Source organism: Sceloporus occidentalis, unplaced genomic scaffold (genome assembly GCF_023333645.1).
Source record: "Sceloporus occidentalis isolate IW3139 unplaced genomic scaffold, rSceOcc1.0.p SCAF_6, whole genome shotgun sequence".
Taxonomy (NCBI): Eukaryota; Metazoa; Chordata; class Lepidosauria; order Squamata; family Phrynosomatidae; genus Sceloporus; species Sceloporus occidentalis.
Window position 1 is genome coordinate 51,805,825 of NW_028316986.1, and position 16,885 is coordinate 51,822,709.

Consider the following 16,885-nt stretch of genomic DNA (forward strand, 5'->3'; position numbering starts at 1 on the left):
CTTGTGTAGGAGCATGACTGGTTAACTGGAAGCCTTTGGCTTGTGCTCAGTTTATAGCTAGGGCTAGTATTCAAGGCAAGGCTTAACTAGTTATTTCAAAAGATAGGCCCATCCTACCTAGTTATAATTATAACTTAGGGCTGTATTGTTTAATTTTTAAAATGTGTGTGTTAGTTTAACAGAAAATAGTAGAGATATTTAGAAAACTGAATTTCACCAGTTTGTTTTATCTGTAACCAGGGTGGGCAACTGTCAGAGGTCAGGAAGCCACATTGGCTCCCAAGAGATCTCAGGACTTCTTCTTCTGCTAATCAATAAATAAAATGTTGCTCCCCAAATGGAGGCCATTTTGCCATGTATTTAGCTTTCACCAGCTGTTTTAGGCTCAGAAGAGACCCTTTTTAAATCAGGAAATTCCTTCTGAGACTTCCTGTTTGTAAAAGAACCTCGCCTGTGCCTAAAATGGGCCAAAAACATGGCAAAAATTCCCCCTTTGCCCCAGAGAACATTTGACAGCATTTTGGTATAAACAATATTTTTATTTTTATTTTTAAAAAGGAAAATACAACCCAGAGGTGACAAAAATAGCCCTGTGGGGCACATGTTCCTCACCTCTAGTCTGTAAAATGGGCATTTATGGGATCATGTTTGCCTTTGAGAACTTAATGAATGCTATGGACTCTGTTGCTGTATGTGTACCGTGGCAACAGAGTTGAGTGTCTGTTATCTGACTATATATGGTAGCATCCCATATAACTGTACACTTGTTTAGAGCAAAACATTATTTTAATGATGTAACTGGACATTAAAAAGCTTTTCTGCAAAGACAGTTTTCAAACAGGAGGCAAACTGGGGGGAAATGTTTTTGAGCCTGGTACATGAACACCCCAGAAGGCCATCAATGGATCCAATGATCATACGATTAAGAAATACCTATGATAGAAAAATATAGCTATTTTATAAATTCTGAATTCCTTGAGAATGTGCTATCCATCTAGCCATACATACACTTTGCACATTTTGTGAATTGATGTTGGGGCTTAAAAAAACACAATTGAGCCACTGAAATTTCTAGTTCTTGCTTTACATTCATGGCATATTGTGCTAGATTATATTATCCCAGAATATAGTAAATGGATTGTGGTGACTTTATACCATCTGGGAAGGGCTTCAAGTTAGAATTCTGCTCTTTGTTATAGACAAAGTTTGAGTATAATGTGTTACATTAACATGTTATTTTAGCGGAGGGGTAGGTTTAAACAAATGTTTTGTTTTTTAAATAGCAACATAACTAGTAATGCTGGAGGGTTTTTTGTTTTGTTTTTAGATTATAACAAGTAATGTTTACTAATTTCTACTAAAATGTTGCTCATATACTAAGGGACCAAGTTGACCATTTTTATATTTTTGAAGTTTATATTTAAAGACAAGTAATTTTAAAAGTAGCATGTTACTGCTGACATAATGAGGAAAGGGTACTGAGAAGTTACTTCACTTATATAGTTACTGATTCCTTTTCTTAAAAATAACATTCTAAGCTTTAGTTATAGGCATCACTGTGTGGCTATCAGCTAGTTGCCCTTTGCACCCCCTGCTTTGCTAACCTCGTTTAAGCTATGGTGTTTATCACATGAGAAAAGAAAGCGAACATTCAGCCAGATAGTAGTGTCTTTTCATGTGTCTTACCACATTACATCATAGTTCTGCAGTTCATTTCCCATGAGAGATGGTACTAAAAGCTAGAAAAAAGACTTGCTTTTAACTCCCATCTTCTGTGGGAAGAGAACTGAAGAACTACAACATCATGTGGTAAGCCACGTAAAAACGGACTACTGTCCTCCTGAACCTCCGCTTTCTTTCCTTGTGTGATAAGCTCTTATGTTGTTTCAGGGTCAACTAATCAAATTAATTTTTCATCATCTCAAAAGGAAAGAGGAAGAAGCATGTTATAGACTTCTGATGCTTGGAGTCCCCATTCCACCCCTCAGTCTGCATTATCTTCTCTCTGCTTCAGTGACATCTGTTTTCTTCATACCTGCCTATTTATTTATTTATTTATTTATTTATTTATTTATTTATTTGCTTGTTGCATTTGCATCCTGCCCTTCCTCCAATGAACTCAAGTCATCATGGTTCTTCTCATCCCCACTTTATCCTCGTTGTGTAGGTCAATTTGAGAGTGAATAATCCAAGATGCAGTGGCTCAGTAGTTAAGATGCTGACTCTGACGATTTCAAGATCAGCAGGTCAGCTGTTTGAGGCCCAAGCACCGCATGAGAGTGAGCTCCCATTGCTAGTCCCAATTTCTGCCAATTTAGCAGTTCAAAAGCATGTAAACGTGCAAGTAAATAGGTTCCACTTGGTTGGGAAGGTAACAGTGTTCTGTGCAGTCATGCTGGCCACATGACCTCAGAGTAGTCTATTACAATGCTGGCTCTTTGGCTTAGTAACAGAAATGAGTGCTGCCTCTACAGTCAGATGCAACTTGGCAACCTTATCCAAGGAGAAACTTTAACCTTTACCTTTTTAATCCAAGATGACTCAGAGATAGTTTTTTGTGGGTTTTTGGGGCTATGTGGCCATGTTCTAGAAGAGTTTTTTCCTGACATTTCGCCAGCATCTGTGGCTGGCATCTTCAGAGATGAAGATGCGAGCCACAGATGCTGGCGAAATGTCAGGAAGAAACTCTTCTAGAACATGGCCACATAGCCAAAAAAACCCACAAAAAACTATGGATGCCAGCCATGAAAGCCTTCGACTTCACATGACTCAGAGAGTTTCATAGCTCAATGAGTACTAGTACCTGGACCTCCAAAATCCTACTCCAACACTGTAAACATTGCAACACAGTGGGTGTCCATCTGGACTGCATTGGCTCACAATCTTGTGTGTAGTAGAGGCGCCAAAGCAGAATTAGGGGACCTTGAATGATGTCACTTTGCATTGTTTCTTTTCACATTCTTTTATTCAGTGTACAAAGCAAAACAGAAGAAGATTCACAGACCCCAGCACTGTTACAATTAGCAAGGAGGTCCTCATGAGGAAAAAAGAAGCAACAAAACATTGCAGCCCGACACTCTTTATTTCTGAAATGTAACAGTTTAAATACTCCCAGATGACAGTTGAATCAGTCAACTGCTAGTTGACATGTTCAGAGATGTGCTGCTCTTATAGAGGACTCTCTTCCATTTTCAGATGTGTTACAGAAGGGATGTCCACTCCAGAAGGAACAACAAATGCTTTGAAGTTGTCCCTTGTTAGGAAACTCCTCCCTCTCCCATAGGTATTCCAAGAATGGGGGCATTAATGAGCTGAACCCAGTTTATTTAATGGCAAGCCGTCACAGAGATTCAACATTCAAACTGAGCAGTCTAGTCCTGAAGCAAACATACACCTTAACATTTACATTACTGTACAGGTATACCTCAGCTGGTGAAGTAGACATGTTCTCTAGGGTATTACTTTAACAACAACAGCAACAAAAATTGGTGCCAGAGGTAGAAATAACACAGAAAGAATAAGAATAGGAATAGGTCCCTAAGCGGTAAGAAGAGCAGTTTAACATGTTTCAGCAAATTAATTCTTCAAAACTAACAGTATGCACATGTGAAATGAAACAATTGGATCAGACAAACGTTGCATAAGTAAACAAACATTTTTAGAAACTGTCTAGAGGCCACTTAAAGGCTTCTTCCAAAATGCTTTCAGGGGAGAGAGTTTCTTTTACCAGCCTCTAGTATTCATGTGATTTTGATGGCGAAACTTCTCATTCCCCTCTTCCAGGTGAGGTGGACCAAAACTGCTGGCAGTGCATCAGACAAATTCCAGGAGACATCGGTGTTTAATGAGACTCTTCGAATTGAGAAGATCCAGAGGCTGCAGGGGGGTCGCTATTATTGTAAAGCAGAGAACGGGGTTGGGGTCCCTGCCATCAGGTCCATTCGAGTTGATGTGCAGTGTAAGTCATTGTGTGGCTTCCAAACCTTTGTACTTTTCTACCACATGTCTCTGATTGTGTGGCTAGTGAAATTCTGTATTGATTTTAAGTTATTACACCTCAGAGGAAAAGGGTCAGACATTACATCTACCATACTTACTTTCCTGAAAGTGTGACTCTCAGATTTCCTGATCAAACAAATGAGAAATAGCTGTGAAATAAATTGATAAGTGGCTATGGTCAAGAACTAGAATGGAATTGTTGGAGTTCTGTACTTAGATCAGGCAACATTGTATTCAAATTTCTGTTTGGCTTTGACGTCATTGGCCTCTTGTGCACATAACTGCTAAATAAGTCTTTCCCCAACCTAGTGCCCTGCATAAGGGTTCTGCCACAATTCCCATAATCTTCTTGCAGCATAGCTATTGGTCAAGTTGACCTGGGGAACAGAGAAGAGCAAAAAAAAGAAGAAGCCTGAGTCATCTGCAACCCCCCCCCCCCAACAAAAAAAAAATTCCACAAGGAGAATGGCCACAAAATCAGAAGTGTCTGATTCAGACTAATCATGGTTAAGCATTACATCCAAACTTTAGATGTAATCCTTAACACTGATTAGTCTGTTAGGGTATGGTTAGTTTAAATTATCATTTGTTGAACCAATCCAGGTTCAAACTATGGGTTATGATTCTGTCTTGTTCACATACCATACTTAAAACACATAAGATTACACTATTTAGAGATCCCACAATTTGGCCATAATGCTAACTAAACTTTGGCTAGTTTGAAACAAGAATTCAATTATTAAAACCAGTTCTTAATTCTAGTGGAGGATGGGGCCAGTGACTTGCTTCCACTTACATGAAAAACGGGCTGCTATCTCTCAGCTAGTGCACTGGGGGGGGGGGGGGGGCACTGTGTTTAATTCCTTGTGTTTGTGTGTGCTCCTTCACATTGCATATTGATTAAAATGACCTCATGACTTTCATAGGATTTTCTAAGGAAGGGAATACACAAAGGTGGTATGTCATTTCCATCCTCTGAAATATAGCATACACCTAAGCCTAATCTACAATGGATTTTGTTATAAAGACAAAATGAGATGCAATAAAAAAGTGACCCCTTTGTTTAGAATTTGGGGAGATTTTGGCTTCCCCACTTCTGATTTTCAGAGATATGCTAGGATAAGACTCATGCTTATGGCACCTCATTCATGCAGTCAAATAAAAGATATATTAGAAATGTGATCACAATAATAAATCAAATAACGCTTTAATCAAAATTTGTTTTAAAAATCTTATCCCAGTATTTTCATACCCTTGCATTTTAATTTGGGTATGAAGCATTATTAACTGAATTGCACACAAGTTCACCCTTTTGCACATATTAATGGTATAGGCATTTGCTCATGCACTTAACAGATATTGTGATGCCATTTTCATGCATACATGCAACACCTTTATTGGACTTTTAATACATAAATAGTAACTACCTTTCAAGTACCTGGAGAAGGACTTTAAAGAAGGATGCAAAATACATTGCTGCTTCCTCCCAACCTATCAACTGCAAAGTAATAATTGATGGAGATTACTGTATTTCCTAAATGTGGATGTTTTGACCAGACATTACACAAAACCTAATGTTTTACTTAAAATTCTGTCTGTCTTCCTGCCTCACTTTACTTCTGTCCAAATAACAATTTAAAATAGGCTTGAATTCAGCAGCTGGATGTGAGCCCAAATTTCCCCCTTTTGAAGTTGCTCCAACCATAGATGGAATAGATGAATTCCCATAGATATCATCAGATTTTTTTTCTGTACACCTTTTATTATCTTTCCTTCCTCTCCTGTTATGTAGCTCCTTGCTTTTATTAACCTGCCTTTTCTAAACATAGTGGCTCATCGTGAGCACTTCCATCTATGGATACAGAATTGTCCAGAAGAGCTTTCTCATGAGGGGCTATATTTCTTGTTACGCTTCCTTTTTGTTTTACAATATAGTTTGGATCTACGCTAATGCAAAACTCTGCTGTTTTGAACCTTACAGCTGTGTGATACATTGAATGACCAAGGTCTTTCCAATACTAATGCCTGCATCCTTTTGCCTGCCTATATATATTTTTCTTCTATGGTAAAGAACGTGCTTTTTTTGTTTTGTTTTGTTTTTTGATCTGTGAAATGAGTGGGTGAGAGGATAGGGAAAGCCCAAGGTGTGGCCTTAACCTATTATCAATATCTTTATCTATATTTAATTTTCCCTAACTCAAGCCAGGGGGACACCTGGCTTAAGGAGACAACATGTGAAAGGGATCTAGGAGTCCAAGTAGACCACAAGTTGAACATGAGTCAATAGTGCGATGCGGCAGCTAACAAGGCCAATGCGATTTTAGGCTGCATCAGTAGAAGTATAGTGTCTAGATCAAGGGAAGTAATAGTGCCACTCTATTCTGCCTTGGTCAGGCCCCACCTGGAATACTGTGTCCAGTTCTGGGCGCCACAATTCGAAAAGGACATTGGGAAACTGGAGCGTGTCCAAAGGAGGGCGACTAAAATGGTGAAGGGTCTGGAAACCATGCCCTATGAGGAACGCCTTAGGGAGCTGGGGATGTTTAGCCTGGAGAAAAGAAGATGATATGATAGCTCTGTTTAAATATTTGAAGGGATGTCATATTGAGGAGGGAGCAAGCTTGTTTTCTGCTGCTCCAGAGACTAGGACCCAGAGCAATGGATGCAAGCTGCAGGAAAAGAGATTCCACTTCAACATTAGGAGGAACTTCCTGACAGTAAGGGCTGTTCGACAGTGGAACAAACTCCCTCGAAGTGTAGTGGAGTCTCCCTCCTTGGAGGTCTTGAAACGGAGGCTGGATGGCCATCTGTCGGGGATGCTTTGATCTGGATTTCCTACATGGCAGGGGGTTGGACTGGATGGCCCTTGCGGTCTCTTCCAGCTCTATGATTCTATGAAATACCATGTACAAAGGATCAACATTAAAACTAACCCTAGTGCGTGCTCGTCATGCACTAAACGGCGGCGGCCCTTCTGCACGGCCGCCGCCGTGAGGACGTGATGACCGCGCTGCCTCTAGACGGGGCGGCGCGGATGTGACGTCCTTGCTCCATGCCAGGGCGCTTAGTGCACCCTGAACACGGAGCAGGAAGGAGCTCCATTTCGGAGCTCCTTCCTGGTTTAGTCCACTGGGTGCAGCCTTCAGACGGCTGCCCCCAGCGGACTAAAAGAGAAAGGGGCCAAGCGGCCCCTTTCTCTTCTTCCCGCCACCGCGGGGTGTCCTTGGGGCTTGAAGCCCCAAGGACACCCCTTTTCAGGCTGCGGGGAAGCGGTGTTTTGCTGCTTCCCCGCAGCCCGAAAAGCGGCGGATCGGGGCCTCAGCGGCTGCCGGTGTAGCCGCTGAAGCCCCGATACTCCGGGGAAAGGGGCGGGTCCAGACCGCCCCAAATAGGCAGTCTATAACCCGCCAATATTAACATTTAAAACATACAATCAAAAGTGATTTTAAAAAAAACACTGGAAAAGCAGTACGTTTAAAATAAGACAACAGCTTAGGTCCTGCCAGTCCATAGAATGCCTCATACCTTGGGCAGCATTTGCTAGGGGCAACAGTGGCATCCTCAGTTGTTCATCCTGAGACCCGCTATACTAGCTTGCTGACTTCAGACATGGTGGAAAACCCCTAACCTGATGCCAGTGCTTGAATAAGATGAAATTACCGATCTAGTTGGTTGTTTGTTTGTTTTTTCATGGAACTGAAGTAAAGAGACCATCTTGCCCTTTGTTTTGGGCATCAAAATATGTAGCTGATCCAGTTTGCTCCACTGTCCAGTGTTAGCCCCCTCTCTTTCTCCTCTTCCTCCTCCTGCTCCTTGAGCAAAATAAAAATGCACATGCATGTACTACTGCTTTTAATTTTTCTGCTACTTGTAGCCAGACCCATAGAACATAGAACATAGTATGAATTACATAGGAAAGTTTATTTTGACAAAGGGTCTGAACAGACAGGCCAAAATAAAGCTGCTTCGGGTCACTTTGGAGGTATGTTGTTTAAATGACACACACATCTTAAGAGACCAGAAACTTCACCAAAGCTACTCTCTGGTTCCTAGGACTGGAGCATGGCTTTGGTGCAGTTTCTGGCCTCTTAGGACGCATGCATTATTTAAACAGCATACCTCCAAAGTGACCCGAAGCAGCTTTATTTTGGCCTGTCTGTTCAGGCCCATATTCAGCTTAAAAGAAAACCCCAAAAAGTAACTTATGAGAGTGAAATTGAACATTGTCAAAATTGCGATGACGAGTGCATATAAATTTCTTGGGACATGTTAATAATAATAATAAAAATATTAAAACTTTTATTTGTATCCCACTTTTCTGTGACAAAACAATCAAAGCGGCTCACAACACAATAAAATCCACATTTACAACATTGTGTCCCAAATTCCCCCCCTTAAAACAGGATTAAACATGTTACAATTAAAATATCTATTAAAACAGAATTATATATATATATACACACGAGGACAGAGTGGTGGATTAATACATGATGTGAGGGGCAGTCATTCTGTGGCCGGGCACTTTTATTCAGGAAAGGCCTACCGGAAGGGATCCGTCTTGACAGCTTTTTTGAAGCTGTCTAAGCTGGCAATTTGACAGATCTCATCCAGCAGGTCGTTCCATAGTTTGGGAGCAATTGCAGAGAAGGCCCTCTGGGAGGTAGCAGTTTGATTTTTAAAGGCTGCAATAGATTCCTCCCAGAGGACCTAAGGGTGCGCGGCGGATTATGTGGGAGCAGGCGATCCCTCAAATAGGTTGGGCCCAAGCCATGTAGGGCTTTAAAGGTTATAACCAACACCTTGTACTGTGCCCGGAAACTAATAGGCAGCCAGTGAAGAGATTTTAGGACGGGTGTTATTCAGTCACTCCTAGTTTTTCCGGCGACCAGCCTGGCTGCCATATTTTGCACTAGTTGAAGTTTCCAGACTAGGCACAAGGGTAGCCCCATGCAGAGCGCATTACAGAAATCAAGTCGTGAAGTTACCAGTGAATGTACAACAGTTTCTAGGTCCTTTACTTCCAGGAAAGGGCGCAGCTGGCGTATCAGCCAAAGCTGATAACAGGCGCTCCTGATTGTCGCATTCACCTGATTTCTCTTGTGAAGCAACGGATCTAGGAGCACCCCCAGACTGCGAACACAGTCCTTTGTGGAGAGCGTGACCCCATCTAGGACTGGAGATTGCAACCCTATACCTGGGTTGGGGGCACCTACTGTAAGTACCTCCATTTTGTCTGGATTCAGCCTGAGTTTGTTTTTCCTCATCCAGCCCATTACCGCTTCAAGACACTGATTGAGGGGAGAAATGCCATCTGTTGTCATAGCTGCTGATCGGGACATGGAGAAATATATTTGGGTGTCATCAGTGTATTGATAACACCCTGCCCTATGTCTGCAAATGATTTCTCCCAGCGGCTTCATATAAATGTTGAATAGCATCGGGGACAGTATGGCGCCTTGAGGGACGCCACATTTAAGCTCCGTTTTTGAGGAGTGACTGTCCCCGAGCATCACCCTCTGGAATCTACCCGAGAGGAAGGACCGGAACCACTGGAGTGCAGTGCCACCAATTCCTAACTCTCCCACGTGTTCCAAGATGATGTCATGATCTATTGTATCGAAGACCGCTGAGAGGTCTAGAAGCACCAACAGGGTCACGTTTCCTCTGTCAATGCCCAGACGAAGATTGTCAGCCAGAGCAACCATGGCAGTCTCCACCCCATATCCCGTCCTGAAGCCGGTTTGAAATGGGTCTAGATAATCGGTTTCATCCAAGATGACTTGGAGTTGAAGGGCAACAGCCCTCTTGATCACCTTGCTCAAAAATGGCAGATGGGATACAGGGGGTCCAGGGAAAGTTTTTGCAGGAGCGGTCTAACAACCGCCTCTTTTAAGCATGTTGGAACACAACCATCCCTAAGGGATGTATTGATGACATCTCTAAGAAATGGCATCAAGGCATCACCCCCGTGGACGGCCAGCCATGATGGGCAGGGATTGAGGGGACATGTCGTCTTCTTCACATTTCCAAGGATCTTGTCCACGTGACTGTCAGATCAGATCACTGTTAGCACCTAGAGGGAGTACAGGCCAATAGATGCCTGAACCTGGTATCTTGCTTGTGACTGTCCTGAGCCTGAAGGCAAAGCACTTGAAAAAGACAACCACAGTTGCTTGTAGACTCCTAGACCCCTCTCAGTTTGCCAGTCAGGTCACATGTGGCCATTTAGCCACCCAGATCTGTTTTCAAAGTTTCCCATAAATCCCTAAAGGGAAAAGCCAGGCAGTCTGCTGTTGTGATTCAACTGCTGCCAGCAAAGCAGGTGTACTGGGGATCTAACACAAAATTGCTGTCACTAACACAAAGTCCCTAGATACCAGCATTAATCAGGGAAGCTGCTGCTTGGAGACTTTCCATGTCAGGAGGAAGGGAAAGGGAAACCAGATGGAAGGAAGGGACATTAAAAAGTTATGTTGATATTGAAACAACCCACATGGTTGTATCAATTGGCAAGTCACCAACTGTGAGCTGAATTAATCTTCACTGAAATCTTTATTATGGCAGGCGTGTGTCCATCTAGTAAGTGATAGGTGTGAAGCACTTTGAACACTTGAAAGCACTTTACAAATATTAGAAGATGATGTAAATTAGTGTTTTTCAGGCTATCGATGTGGGGGTACTAGCAATTTTCCACCAATATACCATGAAGGCACTTTACAAATTATAAATCTTATACTATGGGAAGGGAAGATGGCTACAAATAATTCTTTCCTGGAAACTCTCTATTCAAGGACTACAACTTTGAGTGATGGTGGTGGTGGTGGTGATGATGCAACAACTACAGAAATGTAATCCTTACATCAGTGATTCTCAAGTCCAAAACACGCTTCAGAAATAATCCAGTTTGAGACTGCTTGGTGCTAGGTAATCCTGGGAACTGTAGTTTATTGTGGCACTAGTGTGCTCTGGCAGAGAAGGCTAAATGTCTCACAAAACTACAGTTCCCAGGATTCTTTAGCACTGAGCCAGGGCAGTTAAAGCAGTCTCAAACTGGATTATTTCTGCAGTTTGTTTTGGACTTCAAACCTTTTACCTTAGGACCCCCTTTCCATCTACATGCAGATGCTGTGAACCCCACTTGACATAGTATATGAATAAAAATATTTTGTTTGTTTAGTGTATTTATTTTCATCCACATAATCATGTAGATTCATATGTTAACATTTTATAGGGGAATAGCTCTCCTGCCCCCCCTCCTTCCTTCTCCCTGTGGTGGAGGCTCCAAGCACCCTCCTTGCCTAGCTCTTCCCGTCCAGTACAGAAAAGGTTTGGGAAGTGGAGGATCAGGGCTTCCAAGTCTCTATCTGACACACCCTTGAGCAACTCTTATGCCCCCCAAGGGGTCCCATCCCACAGTTTGAGAACCAGGCCTTAGATTATTCCACCTGCAGTGGTAATATGATGAGGTTGATCTGGAAAGAACAGCCAACTTGCAGAAAGTGACAAAGAACATCACAGGTACCTCCTGGGCTCCCAGAAATGTCCCACAGACCTGTTAGAAAACAAGAAAAAGAGATGGCATTGTCTGTGTCAATTTAGGAAAATTTTCACACTGTGGGTTAAGCACCAGTAAAGCGCCAGTAAAATGTTCCTGAAGCCTGAGGGTGTGAAAGCCCGCTGTGCTTATAAAACAGTGAAGCGTCCCCTTCATTTGCGAAACAGCTATTTCCTATTAACACAAAGTTCCCATTAATAGGAAATGGCTATTCTGCGAATGATGCAAGGGCGGTACAAGTGAGGGGATGCTTCACTAACATTTTAGAAGTGCGATGGGCTTTCACACCCTCACACTTCAGGAACATTTTACCGGTGCTTTACCAGCTCTTCACCCATGATAAACATCAGTGTGAAAATTTTCATCGACACCTTCAGAGCTCTGGGAGGAGGGGAACTGCTGTGGTTTTCACAGACTTCATTGGAGAACCCAACAGAATGGTGAGTAGAGTCCCACCAGGCTTCTTCGGTTTGAGTGGGTGGGTTTGACAGTCATATGTGCAAATCAGCAAGTGGCAGGGAGGAACAGAAAAATAGATGCCATCATACTATTGAACTGGAATTGAAGAATTGGAAGAGATCTCATTGGTTATCTAGAATAACCCACACAGAAAATTTAACCCTAAGGACTAGAGCGCAACTGGCGAAGACATCATCACTTAGCCGACAAGGCACTCCTTGAGTCTCTTTTGAAGGCTTACGGAGTGGCAATAAGTGCAGCTAAACATTCATTTTATGCTGCACGTATTGCATCCATGGAGTCGCGTCCGGCAGAGCTGTTCAGGGTAGTGAGGGAGCTAACACAACTGCCCCCCTCCCTGAACCCTATTTTAGAACCATCTAAAGCCTGCTGTGACGAATACAACTTCTTCGCAGATAAAATCTCTTGGCTAAGGGCTGATCTCGACGCCAGTATTTCTTCAGATCCTATAAGAGAGGTTTCCAGAGCTTCCGTGGACTCCATTAGACAGGATCATTTTGAGTTTGTGAGTACCGAGGAAGTGGACAAGATTCTTCGAAGTGTTAGGAAGACAACATGCTCTCTCGATCCCTGTCCTTTATGGCTGGCGGCGAACGGTGGTAACCTCTATGTTATGCTGTATAATTAATTCATCCTTCAGGGAGAGGCGTTTTCCATCGAGTTTAAAATCAGCAGTAGTAAAACCTCTGCTAAAAAAGTCCTCCCTGGACCCCCTGATTCGGAATAATTATCGGCCTGTTTCGCTGCTGCCTTTTTTAGGGAAGGTGATCGAGAGAGCAGTTGCTTTCCAGCTTCAAGGGATCTTGAAAGAAACAGATTTTCTAGATCCATTTCAAAACGGCTTCCAGGCGGGCTATGGAGTTGAGACTGCCATGGTCACCTTAGTTGATGATCTCCGTCTGGGCATGGACAGGGGAAGCATGTCCCTGTTAGTGCTTTTGGACATCTCAGTGGCTTTCGATACCATTGACCATGGTATCCTTCTGGAACGCCTGAGGGAGTTAGGTATCGGGGGCACTGCGCTCCAGTGGTTCCGTTCCTACCTCTCGGGTAGATTCCAGATGGTGCAGCTGGGGGACGTTTGCTCCAATAAGAAGGCACTTACATCTGGTGTCCCTCAAGGAGCTATTCTGTCGTCCATGCTATTTAACATTTACATGAAACCGCTGGGAGAGATCATCCAGAGACACGGGGCGCGGTGTTATCAGTACGCTGATGACACCCAAATATGCTTCTCTGTGTCCCCGACTGATGCAGTAACTAGGGATGGCATCTCTCCTCTAAATGCCTGCTTGGAGTTGGTAATGGGCTGGATGAGGAAAAACAAACTCAGCTTGAATCCACAGAAAACGGAAGTACTAGTGATAGGCTTGCCTGGTCCGGGTGGTGAAATTTGTCTACCTGTCCTGAATGGGGTCACGCTCCCCCTGAAGGACTCAGTTCGCAGTTTGGGGGTGCTTTTGGACTCATCGCTCCAGCTGACTTCTCAGGTGGATGCGACGGTCAGAAGCACCTGTTACCAGCTTCGGCTGATACGCCAGCTGCGACCCTACCTAGGCCGGGAGGACCTTGAAACAGTGGTACATGCTCTGGTAACCTCTTGGTTGGATTTCTGTAATGCGCTCTACATGGGGCTACCCTTGTACCAAACCGGAAGCTTCAGCTAGTGCAGAATATGGCAGCTAGGTTGGTCACTGGACGTCCCAGGGCCGACCATATAACACCGATTGTGCATGATCTCCATTGGCTGCCTGTTCGCTTCCAGGCACAATACAAGGTGTTGGTTATAACCTATAAAGCCCTAAATGGCTTGGGCCCAGGGTACTTGGAGGACCGCCTCTCCCCATATAGTCCGCCCCGCATACTCAGGTCGTCTGGGAAGAATCTGTTGAGGATCCCGATAACAAGATATGTATCAACCTCACAAAGGGCCTTTTCTATCTCGGCCCCTGGGATCTGGAACACCCTTCCTGAGGAACTCCACTCCGCCACCTCCCTGGATCTCTTTAAAAAGAGACTTAAGACCTTCCTGTTTCGGCAAGCCTTCCCCGATGCTCCTTGATGATATATGACCCCCCCTGCCCCTATATGTACAGCATTATTGAACACATTTAGCTGGCCTGGATTTGATGTATGGTTTTAATCTGTATTTTGAAATGTTTTTATTGAAGTTTTATTTATGTATTGCAATTTTTATCCTGTATTTTGTATTTGATATTGCAATTTTTACCTGTATACCGCTTTGATCAACATGGAATAGTGGTTTATAAATAAAACTTATCATTATTATTATTATTATTATTATTATTATTATTATTATTATCATCTAACCTCTAGTGCCTAGTAGATCCCAAAAGTAGTTAGGTTAGAATCAGGCCACAAAAAGTCTGGCTAAATGAAAGTTTCAAATCATATTCTTATTTTATTTTAATGATCTACAGCTATGTTTTCTTTTTCAACTTCAAGCACAAGTTTTACTGTAGTTCAGAGAAATACTGTACTTCAGAGAACATGGTCAGAAATGATTATTCCATCCTGGTGACCGATAGAAAATTAAAGTTCTTCAGAATGTGGTAAAGATGAGAACTTGCCACACTGAGAAGCATTTGGAATCAAAATTTGCCAGACAAATGTGTCAAGGGTAATTCATCTTAGAGCTGCCTTATATCATGTCAAAATTGAATAAGAGCTCATTCCCATTGGAGGAATGACTCGATTTTTGATCCGGCTTGGCTGCATGTCAGAAATTGATCCCAAAAGGTCCCTCGTCCCTACTATAAACAAAATTTACCTTACTCCAGAGTAAGTGTGGGTTTTTTGGCATGATTCTTGTTCCCATTTGTGCTCCGGGTGTCAATCATTTGATGACAGGACTGGAGGAGGGAGGGAGGGAGGGAGAAGCCCCCAAGTTGAGGATGGAGGAGGGGGAAGAAGGCCTGGGAAGAAGGGAGAAATGGGGGACTTCTGGGAGCAAGGAGGGAGAGAAACAGAGGACTCTGGCAAAGGCAAAGCAAATGGGGGACTTCTGGGGCATCCTGAAAAGGGAGAGAAACAGGGGAGCAGAGAGCGACAAAAATGGAGGATTCTGGCAAAGGCAAGGCAAACGGGGGTCTTCTGGGAGCAGGGAGGGAGAGAAATGGGACCTCTGAGGCATCCTGGGAAGAGAGAAATGGAGGAGAATTTTTTTTAAATTAAACTGAGCACATATGCGATTGATTGCTTTAGCAACTACATGCCTTTGCAAGTAGTTGCAAAAGCGATCAACCAAATATTCCTTAACATTCCTGCAAAGTACAAAGGCAGCACTCATAGTGGGGAGAAATGGTGGATCTGTCATAAACTGAGGAGGGATGGTAATCACCCCTCTGCCATTTGTCCCGCCCATCCTGAATGCTGCAATTCCAATCTGTTGTTCCCACCTATTTGACTTACCTCAGGATCAATTCCTGTGAAAAGAACCACAAAAAGCCAGTATCAAGTAATCCTGGGTTATTTGTGTTTGCCCCGCTTCTTTCCTCCTGGAATCAATCCAATGAGGATCAGAAGCAGGTTCAAATGGGAATGAGAGTCATTTGCCCTGAATCCTGCTTCGAAGTAAACTGCAATGGGAATGAGCCCTAAGAGAATCAAACTGCAGATATGAGATTTACTTCTGTTGAGTTCTTTTTTTTTTTAGCCCAGTTTGCATGTTAGTCTAAACCTAACAATGCTCTTTCAATTGCTTCATTGTCATTGATTAATTTTTTAATTTTTTAGTTTGTGGAACAGAGGGCAGTCTCGAAGTTCCTCTAACTGGGAAATTCAGTGAAGAAGGGAAAAGAAAGAGCAGAACATAGAGGCAGCTCAAGGAGAGAAATAGTGATGAGCCCAATGGGAAGCATATTTTTGTACTTGAACAGTCAAAATGCACTGGAAAAAATAATATCTGAAAGTTTAGTTATTGCACAAAGGTTTGATTCTCCCATTATTATAAACTAGAGTCCCTCTGCACATTCTTGCAAAGATGTCATTCTGAACCATAACAGTTCAGGAGAATTTAATCATCCTTCCAAATGAGTCTGCCACCCCTATCTGGGGTCATGGCAAATTCACACACACACACATACAATTTATAGAAGGAAGAGATTGTCCTGGCATTTAGAAGGAATCTAGGAAGATGCTGTTAAAAAGTGCTTAGCAGAGGCTGAATGAGGTGCTGGAGTGGGTATTAGCATCTGTTGGCCAAATCCCCTCCTAACAAAGTTTTTTCAGAAGGATCTTTACTCTGGGTGTATATCTCTGTCTCTTTTCCCCCGTCATCACCAACCTAATAGCATTGTCTGTGTGCCTAAACTACAGTTCTGGTATTGGACAAGCAAATCCTGGTTTCCATTACAAACATTGTCTCTTCAAAACATGCTCTGCATTAAAATATGCAAATATCTTGGGCCAGGCACATGCCTTGATGAGAAATGTCTGCTTTAGCAGAAAGTAATCTCTGCTCTTGAAACCAGATTTCCAGACTTGTTTATATCAAAGCAGTATTTTAAAGCCTAGTACCACAGAACAGCTTGGTGGAAGAAAAGGGGCAGAAGGGGGTGGTGGGCTAGAGCACAGGAGGAGACGTTGGTCTTTATGTCTTTGTAGGTGAGCAGCTAGAAGCATTTTCCCTAGTTTTCTCTCCTAATACTTTCACTTTGAAGAAAAGAGAACATGGCTCTTTGACTGTAAGTCTGGACTCACATTCTACTTAGTTCAGTGGCTCCCTTCTTCCCACCCCAGCAGGCTAGAAGGAAGGGCATATGAAACACATTGACAAGTTTCATTAATCTGGCCTAGTCTTGTTTGTACTTATTAGCAGAGTATCAAATG

The 16,885-nt window shown here is 42.9% G+C and overlaps 1 protein-coding gene across 2 annotated transcripts in view; it reads left to right on the top strand.

The window, feature by feature from the left end:
• MDGA1 (MAM domain containing glycosylphosphatidylinositol anchor 1) overlaps positions 1-16,885 on the top strand; it is a 387,001-nt gene that overhangs the window by 148,876 nt on the left and 221,240 nt on the right. For both annotated transcript variants that reach the window (XM_089529603.1, XM_089529604.1), the window contains exon 3: positions 3,784-3,958. In XM_089529603.1, the coding sequence (XP_089385729.1) occupies positions 3,784-3,958 (175 nt within the window). The remainder of the gene's footprint in view (positions 1-3,783; positions 3,959-16,885) is intronic.